At 41.8% G+C, this 18202-nt stretch overlaps 1 protein-coding gene across 3 annotated transcripts in view; it reads right to left on the reverse strand.

The window, feature by feature from the left end:
• LOC112261287 (mineralocorticoid receptor) overlaps positions 1-18202 on the reverse strand; it is a 97525-nt gene that overhangs the window by 38131 nt on the left and 41192 nt on the right. For 2 of the 3 annotated variants that reach the window (XM_042329667.1, XM_042329669.1), the window contains exon 3: positions 2558-2694. In XM_042329667.1, coding sequence (XP_042185601.1) covers positions 2558-2694 — 137 coding nt within the window. The remainder of the gene's footprint in view (positions 1-2557; positions 2695-18202) is intronic. The other variant, XM_042329668.1, reaches the window with a different exon arrangement.

Consider the following 18202-nt stretch of genomic DNA (forward strand, 5'->3'; position numbering starts at 1 on the left):
CCCCTCTACTTCTCATCCTCTCTCCCCCACCCTTCCCCTCATAGCAGCTATGCTGATGTCAGGTAAGGTATGCGCTAGCTGGGCTCACTGCACACATCACAAAGGACACACATACTACTGTAAGAGAGAGAGTGATGGCCTACAATACCTGACAGTACCAGTTTAGATGTGACACAATCTTCTCCTTAAGTCATTTGAAGGAGTAGGATAATTGTCCGGACGCTTATAAGAAATCTTGCTACACCCTCTGACGAACCATTAAACAGGCAACGCTTCAATACAGGACTAAGATCGAATCCTACTACACCTCTCTGATGCTCATCAGATGTAGCATGTCTTGCAAACTATCCCGGATTACAAAGAGAAACCCAGCCGCGATTTGCCCATTGACGCGAGCCTACGAGCTAAATGCCTTCTATGTTCGCTACGAGGCTAGCAACACTGAACCATGCATGAGAGCACCAGCTGTTCCAGATGGCTGTGTGATCATGCTCTCCGTAGTCTATGTGAGTAAGACCTTTAAACAGGTTAACATTCACAGACGGATTACCAGGACTCAGAGCATGCGCTGACCAGCTGGCAAGTGTCTTCCCTGATATTTTCAACCTCTCCCTGACCCAGTCTGTAATGCCTACGCTAATGTTTCAAGCAGACCACCATAGTCTCTGTGCCTAGATGGCCGAGGTAACCTGTCTAAATTACTATCACCCTGTAGCACATCTGTAGCCATGAAATGCTGGTCATGGCTCACATCAACACCATCATCCCAAACCCCCTGGACCCACTCCAATTCTCATTAATCCCCGACAGATCCACAGATGATGCAATCTCTATTGCACTCCATACTGCCCTTTCACACCTGGACAAAAGGAACACCTACGTGAGTATGCTGTTCATTGACTACAGGACACAGGGCCGAGAACGCCCCCATTCACATCAACTACCTCGTATTCCTTGTATATTGTCTCGATATTTTATTGTTTCCTTTTACACTTTTTTTCTTATTTCCTTTTACATGTTTTATACATTTGTCTTAATTTTTAACTCCGCATTGTTAGGAAAGGGCTCGTAAGTAAGCATTTCACGGTAAAGTGTACACCTGTTGTTTTTCGGCGCATGTGACATACAATTTGATTTGATCATTTGACATGGCTATCTAACACACGGAAAGAGGACATGTTTAGGGGCTAATTGAACAAGTAAACAAAGCAGCAGTTGTTCCACAGAAATCACAGCAGTTTCCCATGAGGCAAACAGTCTACAGATTCCTACTGTGTATCCCATTTGGAATTGAATGAGCCTAAAATAAGACTGAATAGGCTTGGGTGATAACACTCTTAACCAACCTCATGTGGCCAACTCTGCTGCCTGCTTTCTGCACAAACAGCTGCACACACACACACACTCACACACACACACACACACACACACACACACACACACACACACACAAACACACATACACATACACATACACATACACACAGATCTTCAGCTGTTAGATGTTAACTCTTCCCAGCCCTCCCGGGCACGCTCAGAGTGGAATGATATCATTTCTGATCCGATAACCCAGGAGACCTAATCCGGTTTCATAGGGATACATATATTGACTGTTTGTAAATATCATCAAATGAAGACATAATTCAATAGGAGTTCACTGTAGTTCCTCAGTTGACTGCTGAAAAAACACCTACCGACTGCCTTGTTTCTGCTTGCCTGCCTCTGGAGAGTGTGTGTGTGTGTCCGTGCACGTATATGTGTGTGAGAGATTTAGCCCAGCGCCTCACGCTACACACAGAAATGAAAAGCGCATTATGAGTTTTTGTTGATTTTCCCCAGCTAAAACACAGCATAAAGGGCTGTTATGGGAGAAGTATGTAGTTTGTGAGGTTTTTATGACGTTTTCAGTAATCTTAGGCCACAAACTGTACATGCTGAGCAATTTAACCTTATTTGTTTCTGAATGAGTCATACATTTTATTTAAAACTATAAATATTTCACAGGTAATTATCTAGAAGCTCCAAAAATGGAGTCATTCGTAAACACCAGTTTACGACTTCCTTTTAAACTTTACTGGTGTTTTTTTAGACTGACTGGTCTGGTGTCACCTCTCTCTGGGTGAGTATGTTTTGGGTTTGGGCCACTTTGTTGCTAGCTCAGCATTTTCTCCTGGAGGTTATTCCTCTGAGACTATATGGAGACTGGTGTGAGTTAGCCTAGCGCCAGGGCGCTAACTTAACTTAGCACTGAGGTTTAAACCCGCTAATGGAGGGGTTGTGTTTCGCACACAACCAAAATGGCCGACAATTATCTTTAAAGGCCATATTCACATGACCAGGCATATTTCTGTCCCCAAACAACTGTACTACTATAGACAGAAAAGCAGATTATAAACAGAAGCTCTTTAAAATGCATTGCACACTTTCTTTAATACTTTACTTTACAATGTGTACCATTTGGAGTCTGAGGCCATAGAAGGGAGGGTTCCTCAGACTTCAACAGGAGGCACGCTAGTAAGCACCCAAACCCAGACCCAAACGGAAATGCATATCATACTTTTCCTACCTTCTACGGCTCTCTTGAAGAAGACCTTGCAGCTGCCGCATGTAACAACCCCGTAGTGACATCCCGACGCCTCGTCCCCGCAAACCAGACACACTTTGGCTGTGGACGACGGGTGTCTCAGCGATGCGCTGAAACAAAAGCACACACAGAGACGACACAGTTTAGCCTTTAAAGAAACGGAGGCCTCTGAGATGCTGTAAAACATTCACATTTTTACTACGTAAACAGTACATTTGCCGCACAATGTGGCTAACCATACGGATCCCTGCCAACTGACAGAAAAGAGACTTTGCACTTGTCAGATTTACTGCAGCGAGTTGGAAATGACGCTGACAGAAACACAGAGGAGATGTCTTTAGCAGGCTAAGAAAAACAAAGGACAGACAAGAGGCTGTGAGGAGTTGTGTGTGTGTGTGTGTGTGCGTGCGTGCGTGCGTGCGTGCCTTCGTATTCGTGCAAAATAACAGCAAGACTGTGGAGTTGATTTGGCCCAGATGACAGAGTACAGGTTAAAGTCAGAAACTGTTAGCAGATATTACATTAGGCTGACCTAACAATATCTCCACTTCAACTACCTATTGCTGATGTCTACGGTCAACATTGAAACAACTGTTTCCTAAATAATGGATTCTAAGATATGAAGGCTATAGGCCTGACCTACGCCGTTGTCCACATGTGGAGAGAGATGTCAAACCAATGTCGATAGACTATCAGCCAAGTTGATAATGGGACAGCTCCCACTAGGGACTGACCTGGCTGCAGAGTTCACATCCTGTCATGTCACTGAGTCTTGCGCCATAGTTAATGATTCTCCAGGTGGTAATCGGGCGAGGACTTAACTTGTTATTGATGACACAGATAGGTCGAAAACTTAGTCTCGCACGCGCACACACACACACACACACACACACACACACACACACACACACACACACACACACACACACACACACACACACACACACACAGGTATATAGGTGGATCGCTTAGTCACTGGGCTCAGAGCATTGTAGGTCACTTATGTATGCATTGATGTGATGACACATCACACAAGTTTGCTCAATCATGTTGTTCTCCATTTCTATGTTGTGAGTCATGCTATAGCTTACGGGGACATTATGGCTTACGGGGACATTTTCTAATAATATGCCAGACGAGTTCACCTATGCCTTAGGTCAACTTAACCAGAGCGTACTGGGGTTATGCAAGAAATACTGAGTGAAGACTCAATATTGTACTGTGTAGCCAGTGTCATTGGTCAATTGGCCTGCTGTACTTAGGCAAGGTCGAAAATGAGGCTTTGATAAGATATGGCTATGCTGTTACGGTAGATAAGTTCAAATCTATACTGTAAGTAACACGCACCATAAAATGAATCCCTCTGAGCACTGAGAGAGAGGAAGGGAAGGAGAGAAGTATACATTTTGCCCAAACATTTCAAAACGGACCAGGCCTGGGTGCTCCATATAGTTTTGCTGAATCAGCAGAGATCAGATTAAATCGCTGGGTGAAACCTGACATAGTTTTTGGGGCAGGAACTCGACAGTGGCACAGTGATGTCCTGTGGAAAGGTTTGAAAGTGACCCTTTCAAATGATGCACATGGCATCAGCCTAAATTGTGGGAGTAAACTCTGGAGAAGTTGTGAATACACTGTGTACAGTGGGTAACATATTGAAGGCTTGTTTCTCAGGGCGGGACATTCATTAATGTCAGTTATTAATGTCTACTCCAGATACTGAGTCAGACGTAACCAAAAGCAGTCTATGTAGAGAGAGACGTAAAAACCAGACAGAGCACAGCGTTGTTATTGACAAGAAGCCTTATTATTCCCGTTTGAAGTGTTTCATGTAAGTTACAGTGCTGTGGTGTAAATGTTGTACATGGTCAAATATATGTTTAGTCTATAATACACATTTTTGCTGATTGACACAAAAATAACCTATGCACACAAATAAACACACATGCATAGAAACCCACACACACCCTACCCCCCACTGAAACAACAAAAACAAGGAGATAGGTACAAAAACAGGACACATCGTATCAAGACATTAAAAACGACCTCCCTCCAGCCCCCCTCCTTCCATCTAATTACCTCTCTCATCTCAATCAATAACACACAAGGTGATTGTCTGGTTAGCATTCTACCGACATCCTTCATCAAACGAGCTGTCTTCTCTCACAGACACACACACACACACTCAGGCACACACACTGGCTCTAACACACACACTTCCTGCCAGGGCTTGCTGGAGGGGGTAAACCAACAGCGGCAAGCAGATACAATCAGGAGCGCTGATCTAATTCAACCTTGACCATCTACACACACATTCAATTTCTTAGCGCGCTTAGAGGAGTCTCTATCGAGATGTGTGTGTGTGTGTGTGTGTGTGTGTGTGTGTGTGGATCTGGCACAGGGCCTGTGTGTGTGTGTATGTGTGGGTGGTTCTATTTATGATCAGCCTGCTAAGCAGACCTCATTTCCCACAAACCCAGTCATCTTTCCCACACCAAAATGCATTGACTGGACTCTGTAATATCAGCAAAACGATGCAGAGATGTGTGGTGAATACAGGGCCAGTAAGCCAGTTGCCTTGCCACGTCACAATAAACTCATCCACCCACCCCCACGCCCCACACCCCCCGCCCCCGCCCCCGCCCCTGCCTCGCTGCCGGCCGGTCCCCGACAAGGTGACTTCCCCTCCCTGGGAGGAGTTATGTAGGTCATCCCGACTCCTGCTTATGAAACAAGCAGACAGACAGCGGGCCAAGGCTGGCTGCAGTGACTGTGCACACATACACAGCTCCAACAGAACTGTAGTATAGTGAAGGAAGACAACACCCAGCCCAGTCAGGATAGAGAACTGACATAGGCTACATACAGACATGGATACATAGAAAATGGCACCCTATTCCCTATGGGCTATCTCTGCATACCTGTTTCTGGAATGTTTTTTACATGAACCTACCAACAACAAACATTCTGGAATATAATACTTGTTAGTTGGTATATCTTTATTTCAATAGCATATTTATACAGTACTGTTAAACCTCTATGGCAGTGGTATTCAACGTTTTTCAGCTGGCACCCAATTTTTTTCGCCAGAATTTCTGTGGACCTTATTTTTCCCCAATATTTTCTTGTGACCCGGCAAAATCGGTAAATTTGTTGCATTTTTAAACTCTTATCAAAATGAAAAGAAACCAATAAATACATTTGCTCAATAAAATTGTATTTTTCAAATGAGCTTTCTCATTCAACAATCTGTGCTCAATTTGTTCTAAACATTTTGGCGACCCCAACTTTGCATGGCACTGCTCTATGGAGAAACAGAGACAGTTGTCCATTTGTATGAAGAGCTCTAATGTACTTTCACCAGGATCAGCGTAACCACAGCTCTCTCCAGTAATGTCTGTTTATTGCAATGAGCTCAACCTCTTTTAATACTACAGCCAGATATTAGTGTCATCCTTCCATCTGTTCCTGACTAAAACCGTGCCAACACCCAAATGTGCTTTATAAGGCTGCAGCAACAAACTAACACTAATAATCAGTCATTTTATATGTTTCGCCGAGTACGTGTTGATGAACAGAATCGCTTCTTTGGTCCGTGGAAATGATATTCGGGTGTTGCTGGTGTTGTTTTGAACATTAAGTATGCTATCAACCCTTGCAGTTAGCATAAGTATATAACGCAACATTCAACCAGCACTCTGCGATGAATCAGAATCACAATGTCAATATTTACCAATTTTTCAGTTCAACTCTTTATACATGGACTATACCAAACATTTCCTAATATTGAGTTTCATCACCCCCCCCCCCTTCCCCCTCCGGAGCAGCTTCAATTCATCGGGCATGGACTCTACAAGGTGTCGAAAGCGTTCCACAGGGTTGCTGGCCCATGTTTACTCCATTGATTCCCACAGTTGTGTCAACTTGGCTGAATGTTCTTTGGGTGGTGGACCATTCTTTATACACACGGGAAACTGTTGAGCTTGAAAAACCCAGCAGTGTTGCCATTCTTGACACAAACCGGTGCACCTGGCACCTACTACCATGCCCCATTTATAGGCATTTAAATATTTTGTGTTACCCATTCACCCTCTGAATGGCACACATACACAATCCATGTCTCAATTGTCTCAAAGCTTAAAAATCATTCTTTAAACTGTCTCCTCCCCTTCATCTACACTGGTTGAAGTGCATTTAACAAGTGACATCAATAAGGGATCATAGCTTTCACCTGGACTCACCTGGTCAGTCTATGTCATGAAAAGAGCTGGTGTCCTTAACGTTTTGTATACTCAGTGTATATGACTTACTTCGTTTATAATGAATTAATCCTAAATGATATAACTACTTTTAAAGGGTTAGTTCGGGATTTCCCCAGAGTCAGATGAAATCGTGGATACCATTTTTGTCTCTGCATCCAGTATGAAGGAAGTTAGAGGTGGTTTTGCAAACCATTAGCATAATGACTCTAAGTCTAGCTAGCATGCTAGCTGTTCCAATCGGCGACTCCCTAAAAAAAAAACACCACTTCAATGCCAAAATCCTGAACTATCCCTTTAAGAGCCCAATGTTCTACCACCACCAGACACATGCAAAAGCAGGTGATATATCTAGCCTCAAGATACATGTCTAAAAAGGAGCTCTTATTCTTTTCACTCTTGACCCCAGTCTCTTTTACATTAGACATGTACCATTGGAGACTAACTCAAGGGGACTTCCAATGCTACCAGAAGATCAAAGTCCTTTTAAAATATATTTCTATACAAAAAGTCCCAGGGAAGCATTTTCATTGTTTGTAGTCTAACTTTAATCTTCAAACAATAACACAGGCGATACAATAGCAGTTTATTTCATCGCACAAATCTCTCGTCAGAATAAGTTGAGCAAACAACCTTTATTTCTCGCCCTGCCTCGCTCCATATGAATCCGTAAAATATCTATGGGATTGATTTCCCCCAGCAATATCTCACTAGAGACTCTATTTTGTCTCAGGGGACTATATGATAATGGGAAAACTAGATAAGGCTGAAAACTAGATAAGATGTGATTGTGGGTGTGAAGCCAGAAAAGAGCCACTCACTGACTGTGCGGCGAATGCGTTATTGGGCAACAGCAGGACAGATGTTGGAGCTCAAACTAGACACCAGGCTAATTTGGATGTCACACTAGGATAACACTGAGAATACTCAGAATGCTTCAAATATCTGGACACTTTCTCAGCTGTGTAAGGAATGCTTGGTCAAAATGAGTTAAGTTAGTGAAGATGGGTGATTTAGCTAAAGTTAATGGTGGTGGTATTAGGGGGAAAGGCAGGGATGCAGCCTCATAGAAGGATACTATTGGAGATTGTTTATCTCTATGGAAGATAAACAGCCTATTGGATATCCTACAATAATTGTCTGTCGATACAGATGAGTTTTTTTCCATATGTATTTTATTTATTCACTACAAATCTGTCTTAGTGTGTCAGTTGCCTCTGTATTTTGCCCGGCTAGAGAGAGAAAGAGTTGGTTTGTTTTTAGCTCAAGACTGTCAGTTAGCCTCCAAGACCAGAACACAGGTCAGGAAAGGAGAGTGCCCTTGGGGTCAGATGAACGCTGAAATGAGGTTGGATTTCGGAATGGTTACCGTGGAAACTGAACAGAAAATAACAAGGTATCTGCCGTCATTGACAAAGTAATGGGAGGCAGTCTCAGAAGGTTACTCGTGTAAACGCATTACGTGGGTGATGTTAGATGTCATCGCTGTGACCATGAAGGCAGAACCCATGTGAGGGAATCAAACCCGTTGACCCCGATAAGTACATTAACATTACATATCGCGTAAACAACCTGGATAACCTCACAAGGGCCCTGTTGGATAGAAGACAACGATGTCATCAGGCATGTACTATACTGCTCTCTTTCTATCTCTCTGTCTGTCACCCACATCTGAACTATACACAGAGTGGACGTAAAGGATGGGGGTCATGGAAGTGTGTGTGTGTGTGTGTGTGTGTGTGTCTGTGTGTGTGTGTGTGTGTGTGTATTTCAAATTTTAATGTCATGAACAAGTACAGTGAAATGCCTTTCTTGCAAACTCCAAACCCAACAAAGCAGTAATCAATATCAATGTAGCACTAAAAACAACATAAGGTAGAACAAAAACACACAAGAAATAATAATAAGAAATAAGAAACTACATGCAGAGTCAGTTCCAATACCATATTTACAATGTGCAGGGATAGTGGAGTGATAGAGATACAGTAGATATGTATATGGGTAAGGTGACTAGGCGCGTGTGTGTGTGTGTGTAGGCTTACCTTGGGTACATAGACAGCGATATAGTCACTGACTAATTCCACTTAGCTATACTGTATTACAGGGGTCAGACAAGAGCCATAGCCTCACTGAACCCACAGTCTTGAAAGAGAAGTACCCTTGACTTGTGCAAACAATAGCGCTACAGTACAGTGACCCGCTATGGTCTAGAGTACACTATTTATATAATCCACACCTCGAAATGTAGAAAAAGATTATGTAAAACAAACAGAGGGATAGAGAACGGATAAAACGAGTTATGTAACTTGTAGTCAGACAGCCTAAACATTAGGACACCCACTCACCACCTCCCAACGAGACACAGAGGTCTATTGAGGTGGAATTAGAGACTGTTGTTAGGGAGCTACTTTACTTCAGCCTCTGTGAAGGTGACCCTAGCATAAGGCCTGTTTGGAGAGTACCTGAGCACACAGAAATCTAATATGTGTATCCCTACGCCAGACTTCTGTTACAGTGATACTATGGTTACAGTACTGTACACTGGCCACTGTGGTTGCACGGGTGGTAAAAGGTTAACTGTGGCCAAAGCTTGTTTCTACAGTGGGGCAAAAAAGTTGACCTCTGTCATTGCCAACAAAGGGTATATACCAAAGTATTGTTATTGACCAAATACTTATTTTACACCATAATTTGCAAATAAATTCATAAAAAATCCTACAATGTGATTTTCTGGATTTTTTTTCTAATTTTGTCTGTCATAGTTGAAGTGTACCTATGATGAAAATTACAAGCCTCTCTCATCTTTTTAAGTGGGAGAACTTGCACAATTGGTGGCTGACTAAATACTTTTTTGCCCCACTGTATGTGTTCTGATGCTTCTAGCCTTGAGTTGCATTTTTGACAACATATCTACAGTTTTTCACCTTTGAATGTGTATAGATTAAGGCAGGCCCCCCACACCTCTCTGATTCAGAGGGGTTGGGATAAATGCAGAAGACACATTTCAGTTGACTACATTCAGTTGGACAACTGACTAGGTATCCCCCTTTCCCTTTCCTTTGTTTCGTATTGCTTACTGGGTATTGTCCAATGAATTCTGCAACCACTCCCTCTTCAAATCATGGCCTTTGATGGACTGTCGTTTCTCTTTGCTTAATTGAGCTGTCTTTTACCAAATAAGGCTATTTCTATATACCACCCCTATCTTGTCACAACACAACTAATTGGCTCAAATGCATTAAGAAGGAAAGCAATTCCACAAATTAACATTTAAGAAGGAACACCTGTTCATTGAAATACATTTCAATCTAAAATATATATATTTGTTTAACACTTTTTTGGTTACTACATGATTCCATATGTGTTATTTCATAGTTCTGATGTCTTCACTATTATTCTACAATGTAGAAAATAGTAAAAAAATAAATAGAAACCCTTGAATGAGTAGGTGTTCTAAACCTTTTGACCGGTAGTGTACAAAGTGGGGCGCAACTTTTCTTGCGCAACAGAACATGAATTGACTGTCCGATTGTATCTGGGCTGTGATTGCATTCCTTACTGTATCTTATCTGTGTTTGTGCTGTCTGCTCACCGCATAAACGGTCCCTGACCCTCCTGATAACAACAACAGATCTACATTCTCTCTCTCTATCTCTCATAAGAGAGAGAGCCTGGAGAGGAGGAGGAGGGAACATTTCAGACTAGGCATGCAGAATTCTGCTAAACTATCCTCTGTGTACAACGTAAAACACCAAATAATGCATGCAGAGTAGAATTAGGCCAATACCCGCTAATGATCAAAATCCAGAAAAGAGACGTTAAATTCCACCTAAAAGGAAGCAATTCCCAAACCTTCCATAACAAAGCCATCACCTAAGGAGAAATAAACCTGGAGGAGAGCCCCCTAAGCAAGCTGGTCCTGGGGCTCTGTTCACAAACAGACCCCACAGAGCCCCAGGACAGCAACACAATTAGACCCAACCAAATCATGAGAAGACAAAAAGATAATTACTTGACGCATTGAAAATAATTTACCAATAAAACTGAGCAAACTAGATTGCTATTTGGCCCTAAACAGAGAATACACAGTGGCAGAATACCTGATCACTGTAACTGACCCAAAATGAAGGAAATCTTTGACTATGTACAGACTCAGTGAGCATAGCCTTGCTATTGAGAAAGGCCGCCAAAGGCAGACCTGGCTCTCAAGAGAAGACAGGCTATGTGCACACTGCCCACACAATGAGGTGGAAACTGAGATGCACTTCCTAACCTCCTGCCAAATGTATGACCATATTAGAGACATATTTCCCTCAGATTACACAGACCCACAAAGAATTCGAAAACAAATCCAATTTTGATAAACTCCCATATCTATTGGGTGAAATACCAGTGTGCATTCACAGCAGCGAGAATTGTTGACCTGTTGCCACAAAAAAGGGCAACCAGCGAATAACAAACACCATTGTAAATACAACCTTTATTTTTGTTTATTTATTTTCCCTTTCATACTTTAACAATTTGCACATCGTTACAACACTGTATAGATACATTATATGACATTTTAAATGTATTTATTATTTTGGAACTTTTGAGAGAGAGAGAGAGAGAGAGAGAGAGAGAGAGAGAGACTGCCATTGAGGCAGCCTACATTATAAGGGCTCCCTCTGTACTGTAGGTGAAAGATGCATGCGATCTATGTACATACATACTGTACATTATATCTCAACTCACCCCCACCCTAATTGCTAGCAAAACAGCCCAACCAGATCCACAGGTCTAACTGCACCTCGCCTAGTGTATCTCCTGACATATAGCTGAGAATAGCCCATTTTATGGCAAGTTAAAGGGATACTTCAGGATGTTGGCAACGAGGCCCTTTATCTAATTCCCCAGATGTGGATACCCTTTTTATGTCTCTGTGTTCATAGCGTTAACGTAATGAATGCAAGTCTATGGGTATGCTAGTATTTCACAACACAGTATCCCATTCCCGACCGAGAACTTTGACCTTTACCTTAAATAACCTAGAATACCAGCTGAAAGGTTAGTAGAGACATAGAGCTGACCTGGTATAACCCTCCTTTAAGCTAGAACCTTGACATCTAGTGATTAAAACTAAGCCTGAGGACAAAGTAATCCATTATGCAACTTAAATTTAGCCTCCATCACTCACTGTCACACCTATAGGCCTTGGTCAAATGTAGTGCACTATATATGGTATATTATGGGGTGCCATTACAGATGCAGCACTGACTGTAACTAATTGCCTGAGATAATGAAACCATCTAAGAATGTTCGTGTGAATCTCCACGGCGATGTGAGTGACAGGCTGTTATTATCTCAGTTGGAAGGAACTAACTCCTGGCTGGAAACTCCCATAATTCCCGGTTGTCAACATCAGAGAGTCTAGAGAGACAGAAGTAGTAATAAAATCCATAGGCCTCAGTCATGTGATACGGCTTTGAATGAGCTGCTGTCTAGCCTGGCGCACAAACTATGTCTCTGTACTAAACTCGTAGAAAAAAAGGTGCCAAGTGGAATAATATAGGGTTCTTTGGTTTGTCCCATTATAGGAACCCTTTTTGGTGCCAGGTAGAACCCTTTGCAGAGGGGTTTTCATAGAACCACCTGTAAATGGTTCTACTATTTTACCGGTGACTACCTCATTTTTACATGAGGTGATTACCTCATGAAGCTGGTTGAGAGAATGCCAAGAGTGTGCAAAGCTGACATCAAGGCAAAGGGCAACTTTGAAGAATCTCAAATTTAAAATATATTTTGATTTTCAGTGGTGTAAAGTACTTAAATAAAAATACTTTAAAGTACTACTTAAGAAGTTTTTTGGGTATCTGTAATTTACTTTACTATTTATATTTTGGGCTACTTTTACTTCACTACATTCCTAAATAAAATAATGTACTTTTTACTCTGTACATTTTCCCTGACACCCAAAAGTACTTGTTACATTTTGACAGGACATCCCTGGTCATCTCTACTGCCTCTGATCTGGTGGACTCACTAAACACAAATGCTTTGTTTGTAAATTAATGTCAGAGTGTTGTAATGTGCCCCTGGCTATATGTAAGTTTTAAAAATATATATATATTTTTTTGCTGTCTAGTTTGCATAATATAAGGACTTAATACTTTCCTTTAATATTTGATACTTAAGTACATTTAAAACCAAATACTTTTAGACTTTTACACAAGTAGTATTTTACTTTTATTTGAGTCATTTTCTATTAAGGTATCTTTGCTTTTACTCAAGTATGACTTTTGAGTACTTTTCCATCACTGTTGATTTGTAGAACACTTACAACAATTTGAACTTTTAATCACTTGCTACCTGCATTCAGAATGACTGCCAGGATAGGCAAGACTGAGTAATGAGACTCCCTAAATCATCTAAACTGGAACAACCATCTCAGTAACGGGTGCAATAAGTCCAACTACTAATAGATTAGATTTTTAGGTAGAACCTTTTTCCAAATAGGGTTCATCAGATTCAAATGGTTCTTGGTAGACATCTTTGCTGTTGTTTTGCAACTGAATTATCTACTAGGCCGATAATGAGTAATGACTGATTCCAGTTGTGCCAGCTTTGTATCTGACCAGAGAAAACCTCTTGATCAACAGTCCAAGGATGCATCCCAAATTGCACCATTACCCAATTCCCTACATTGCACTACTTTTGACCAAAGCTCTATGGGCCCTGCCGTTTGGAACGCAACCCAAGTCTGAACCACTTTGATCTGGAGCTGAGACAATATCTGTATTGACTGGAAGAATCAAGGCCTCACAAGTCCAGTACAGCTCTCTGATCAGTTAATGAACCTCATTGTTTCTGTTTTTAGCTGCAAACTTCCAGGAACGTTGTGCTGGAAGCAGCCAGAAAATTCCCAGTAATAGGCCTACACAGTCGGCAACCAGCTGGCAAGACGACTTGTTGAGAAATAAACTTACTGGGCATAGGATTGATTTCCAGGCCATGGGAAATTGTGAGATACCCCAAACAAGAAGCCTGGTCATATACACAATGAGCTTTAAAAAAAGAACAGAACATGAAATAAACACCACCACGCAATGACTTTGATCGTATTTCCCCCCTCAAAATAAAACCTGTACAATAGCAAGGAAAACAAGCGAACGAGTTGGGCGTTAGGCGTTAAATCTAATCAAACCGAAGAAAAGGCCATGTTTTCAGCCCCTTTGGGGTAACCCGGCACACTATTTACACTAATCTAGTTTAGTGGCGTAGCCCATAGACATAAACAGAACCTGCTGCGTCAAAGCTGCACTGCTAAATCCTGTTTCTCTAAGGCAACAAATCCTCTGCTTTCGGTGACACAGTTGAACTTGTGACCCTTGCCACCCTTAGCGTTTAACCTCCTACCCCCCCACCCCCCTGCCCTACCACGGTTCTCTACAGCTCCAATACCAGGCCTTGTCTGTTCGGCCCCTACAGGCCAAGCCAGGGTATGGACCAAAACACAGTCAGTTTAGAGTAGCTATGACAAACAGGAGTAGCAAATCTCTAAAGTGCAAGATTGTCTTGTGAGGATCAGGCCCTAGCCCTGACCTGAGCCATGCACCTCGACCCAGGCTAACAGCTCTCTCTCTCTCTCCCTCCTCCCTCTCTATTGTACTTTGCAGCAACAGTTATTTCACACTTTAACGACACAAAGCCCATGCTTTGTGTCGCATCACAGAGTACAGTAGTATTGGGCCAGTAAGATGGATTGTGCACAAGTAGGGAGAAAGTGTAGAGACTCAAGTGTGTGGAGAGGTCATGACCTGAGCATGCATAAATGTAAAGAGTAGGACTCTAAAAGTGCAGCTAAAAACAGATGTTGATCTAGGGCATGCAAGTAAACTATGTACCATTATTTATTTAACCGGGCAAGTCAGTTAAGGACAAATTCTTATTTCTAATGACGGCCTACCCTGGACAACGCTGAGCCAATTGTGCGCCGCCCCATGAGACTCCCAATCACAGCTGGTTGTGATACAGCCTGGAATCAAACCAGGGTCTGTAGTGACACCTCTAGCACTGAGATGCAGTGCCTTAGACCGCTGCACCACTTGGGAGTCCCCTAAAGAAATGATGTTTTAATAATATACGGCGTGTCCCATTTGTTCCACTGCTTCATGCCGTAGTCACGTGACTACAGTAAACCCAGCAGCCAGCCTCCCTTATGAATTCCATCTGTACAATGACCCCTAACCTCCTCTTGAGCTTTGAAGATTGCATCTAGACTGTGTTTACACTACAGCACAATAAACAATGAGCAAGCCAAACTCAGGCCCAGACTGCTCCTCCTCCTGCTTGTCAGACAGCCAACTTGACCAATCGCAGTATCTTAATGAGTTAAATATGAAAGTATGAGAGTCCCTGCAGTTCAATATAAACATTATAGCTACAGTAGCCAGATGTCCGCATTCAAGTGAAAATCACTCCGCATTGATACAAAGAGACACAGTGTTTCCCCTATATTCATTTAACTTGAAAAACTAAACCAGATATACAGTATGTAGAAAAGATAATGGCGCTATTATGAGATCATCTTTGAGAACTAACAACCACAAATTAAAACTACACATGCAGTGAGAGTGTAAAATTCAAAAAATGGCATGGCATGGGGCCCCCATTGTTATTATGTTTGGGGTTTCGCTCAGCCCCATGGAAAAATGTGTAGATTCAAGGAAATTAGCTTTAAAACGGATTTGTTTTTCTCTCATCCCCATGATAGAAACGAGCCTTAAGGAGGAGGCCGCGCCCATTGACCCTCCATTGTGCATTAGTACGTTAATGGTTAAAACACACAGTCAAGGTTGGCATAACATTGTAATCTGCAGAAACGTATTCAAAGAATGACCTTCATCGTAACATGAGGATATTTATTTAAAAATGTCTGTGGGTGTTAGCTGGGCACAAAAAGCAGTAATGTAGGTAGGCAATCAATCAATCAAATGTATTTATAAAGCCCTTTTTACATCAGCAGATGTCACAAAGTGCTTATACAGAAACCCAGCCTAAAACCCCAAAGAGCAAGCAATGCAGATGGAGAAGCTCGGCTACACTAGCAGTGACGTGTTGCCAGCAACCATAGACGTTAGCATAGCTGTCACATGCAATATCCATCACCAACCACCAGTCAGTGAATTGTAAATAAAAGATTGAATAGGTTTTGGAAGGAGACTGGTTGAGAGATGTCTTATGCAATGGGGATATAGCTTACTTCTAATGTACTGTAATATGTACACGATATACAGTACATATATACATATATACTCTACTCCTACAGTATAGTACTATGCTTCAAAATATTGAGTGTGTGGGTGTAGGTCTGTAGCCTAATTCTCTAACCTACTGTATATACATCAGAGGAGGCTGGTGGGAGGACCTGTAGGAGGACAAACTCATTGTAATGGCTGGACCACATGTTTAACTCTTTTCCATCAATTCCATTCCTGTCATTACAATGAGCATGTCCTCCTATAGCTCCTCCCACCAGCCTCCAGTGATATACAGTACATCAATATATATTCAGAGTGTCCCCTACAGTATAGCTGCCAAGCTAGCAGATCTGCCAGTAGGGTTTATTGTATGTACAGATGTAGGATCTTAATGTTACCATTCTTTTGTTGCTGAGAATTTTCCTTAAAATAAAATGCTTCTGAAGTTTGTAATTTCCACTTTGATATTTTTTGTTCTAATGAAAAATGTATCAACACCTACAAAAAAATCCCATTAATTATAATCCACATAATAATTCACATTTCCTGTTGCTGCAGGATTATTTTCCTACTGTAGCAAACTGGCTCAAATTAAGATCCTACATCTGTAAGGGTTGAGCATCTCAGTAAAGTCACAGAGTATGAAACCGCAACCACAAGAAACTACAAGGCAGGCAGGCACTGCACAGGACTGCTTGCCAGCCAAGGCCCTCGTTAGCCGGCACACTGCCAGGTGGTTAGCACTAGACCAGCACATTCTGCATAGGACTGGGAGTGCTAGCTAGACTGCCTAGCACTGTTGAATCTTTCCAGTCAGGCTTTATGTAGTATTTGACTACGTCTATATTCTAAAATGGCACCCTATTCCCTACATAGTGCACAACTTTTGACCAGGGCCCTTGGCACTACATAGGATATAGGATGCTGTTTTGGATACTTTGACATGCTGAGCTATGGAATAGCTGCATTCTGGAGCCCAACAAGAAGCCCTATCCACAGACACTTATTCCCTCATCTAGGGCCAGGCAAAACTCTGTAAGCTGCTTACAGCCATCACAACAAGGTGTCATGTGAGGCCAACTTCCACTTCAATACATGCCACTTAGCAGACGCTTTTATCCCAAGCAGTTCAACAGTAGGCCTACAGAGTGCATACATTTAAGTATTATGCATGAGATCCCTGCACGAATTGATGCTTTGATGCATTGTTTACTGTGTTAAAAAAAATCTGCCAAATATACATTTAGCTTATGCAGTTATCACAACTTTAGCATATTTAAAATCATGTCCAACTTCAGGTAAACTATGTCTATGACTTGGGGTGGTAGTTGGCCTAGTGGTTAGAGTGTTGGACTAGTAACTGGAAAGTTGCAAGATCAAATCACCGAGCTGAGAAGGTCAAAATCTGTCATTCTGCCCCTGAACAAGGCAGTTAACCCACTGTTCCTAGGCTGTCATTGAAAATAAGAATTTGTTCTTAACTGACTTGCCTAGTAAAATAAAAAACGTATAGAGAGCATTGGGCAATGGCAAAATGCATCCCCTGCAAAGGGGGGGGGACTCTTTCAAGTATAGACAGAGTGGCAAACAAATTGCATGTATTATGTTAATTTTCAAGAATGCACAAATTACCATTTGACTATGAAGAATAAACTGTATCTGTAGTAATCTCACAATGTATTTCTAAGATGATTCTGAGTTTGTACTTTGTCTCCACGTCCACTAATTTCTAAAATGGACTAGTCCGGGCACAACACAACTCAGAGTTTATTGACAGGTAAGCTGGGTTGAATATTACTCCCTCAAAAAATAACAACACATCAACTGACTGGGTGTAATGACAGGTATGAATACGCAAAAATATATAGTTTTAAAAGGTTTTATTGTTTTAGCTAGCTCACCAGGCTAACATTAAGCTAGCTGCTTGCTAGCTAGATAGCTGGACCACCAACTGAGATGTAGGCATTTTGGGTAAATGTAGTTACAGACTACTATGCTATTGGCTACTGTACCTATCCTTGCCTGAACCTGTACCTTTTCTTTAGGCCTGTACCATATACCATAAGACCTGATGATGCATGAAACTCTCCTGTCTCCCATCAAATGTGCAGGTCTTTTAT

This window comes from Oncorhynchus tshawytscha, linkage group LG11, assembly GCF_018296145.1.
Source record: "Oncorhynchus tshawytscha isolate Ot180627B linkage group LG11, Otsh_v2.0, whole genome shotgun sequence".
NCBI lineage: Eukaryota > Metazoa > Chordata > Actinopteri > Salmoniformes > Salmonidae > Oncorhynchus > Oncorhynchus tshawytscha.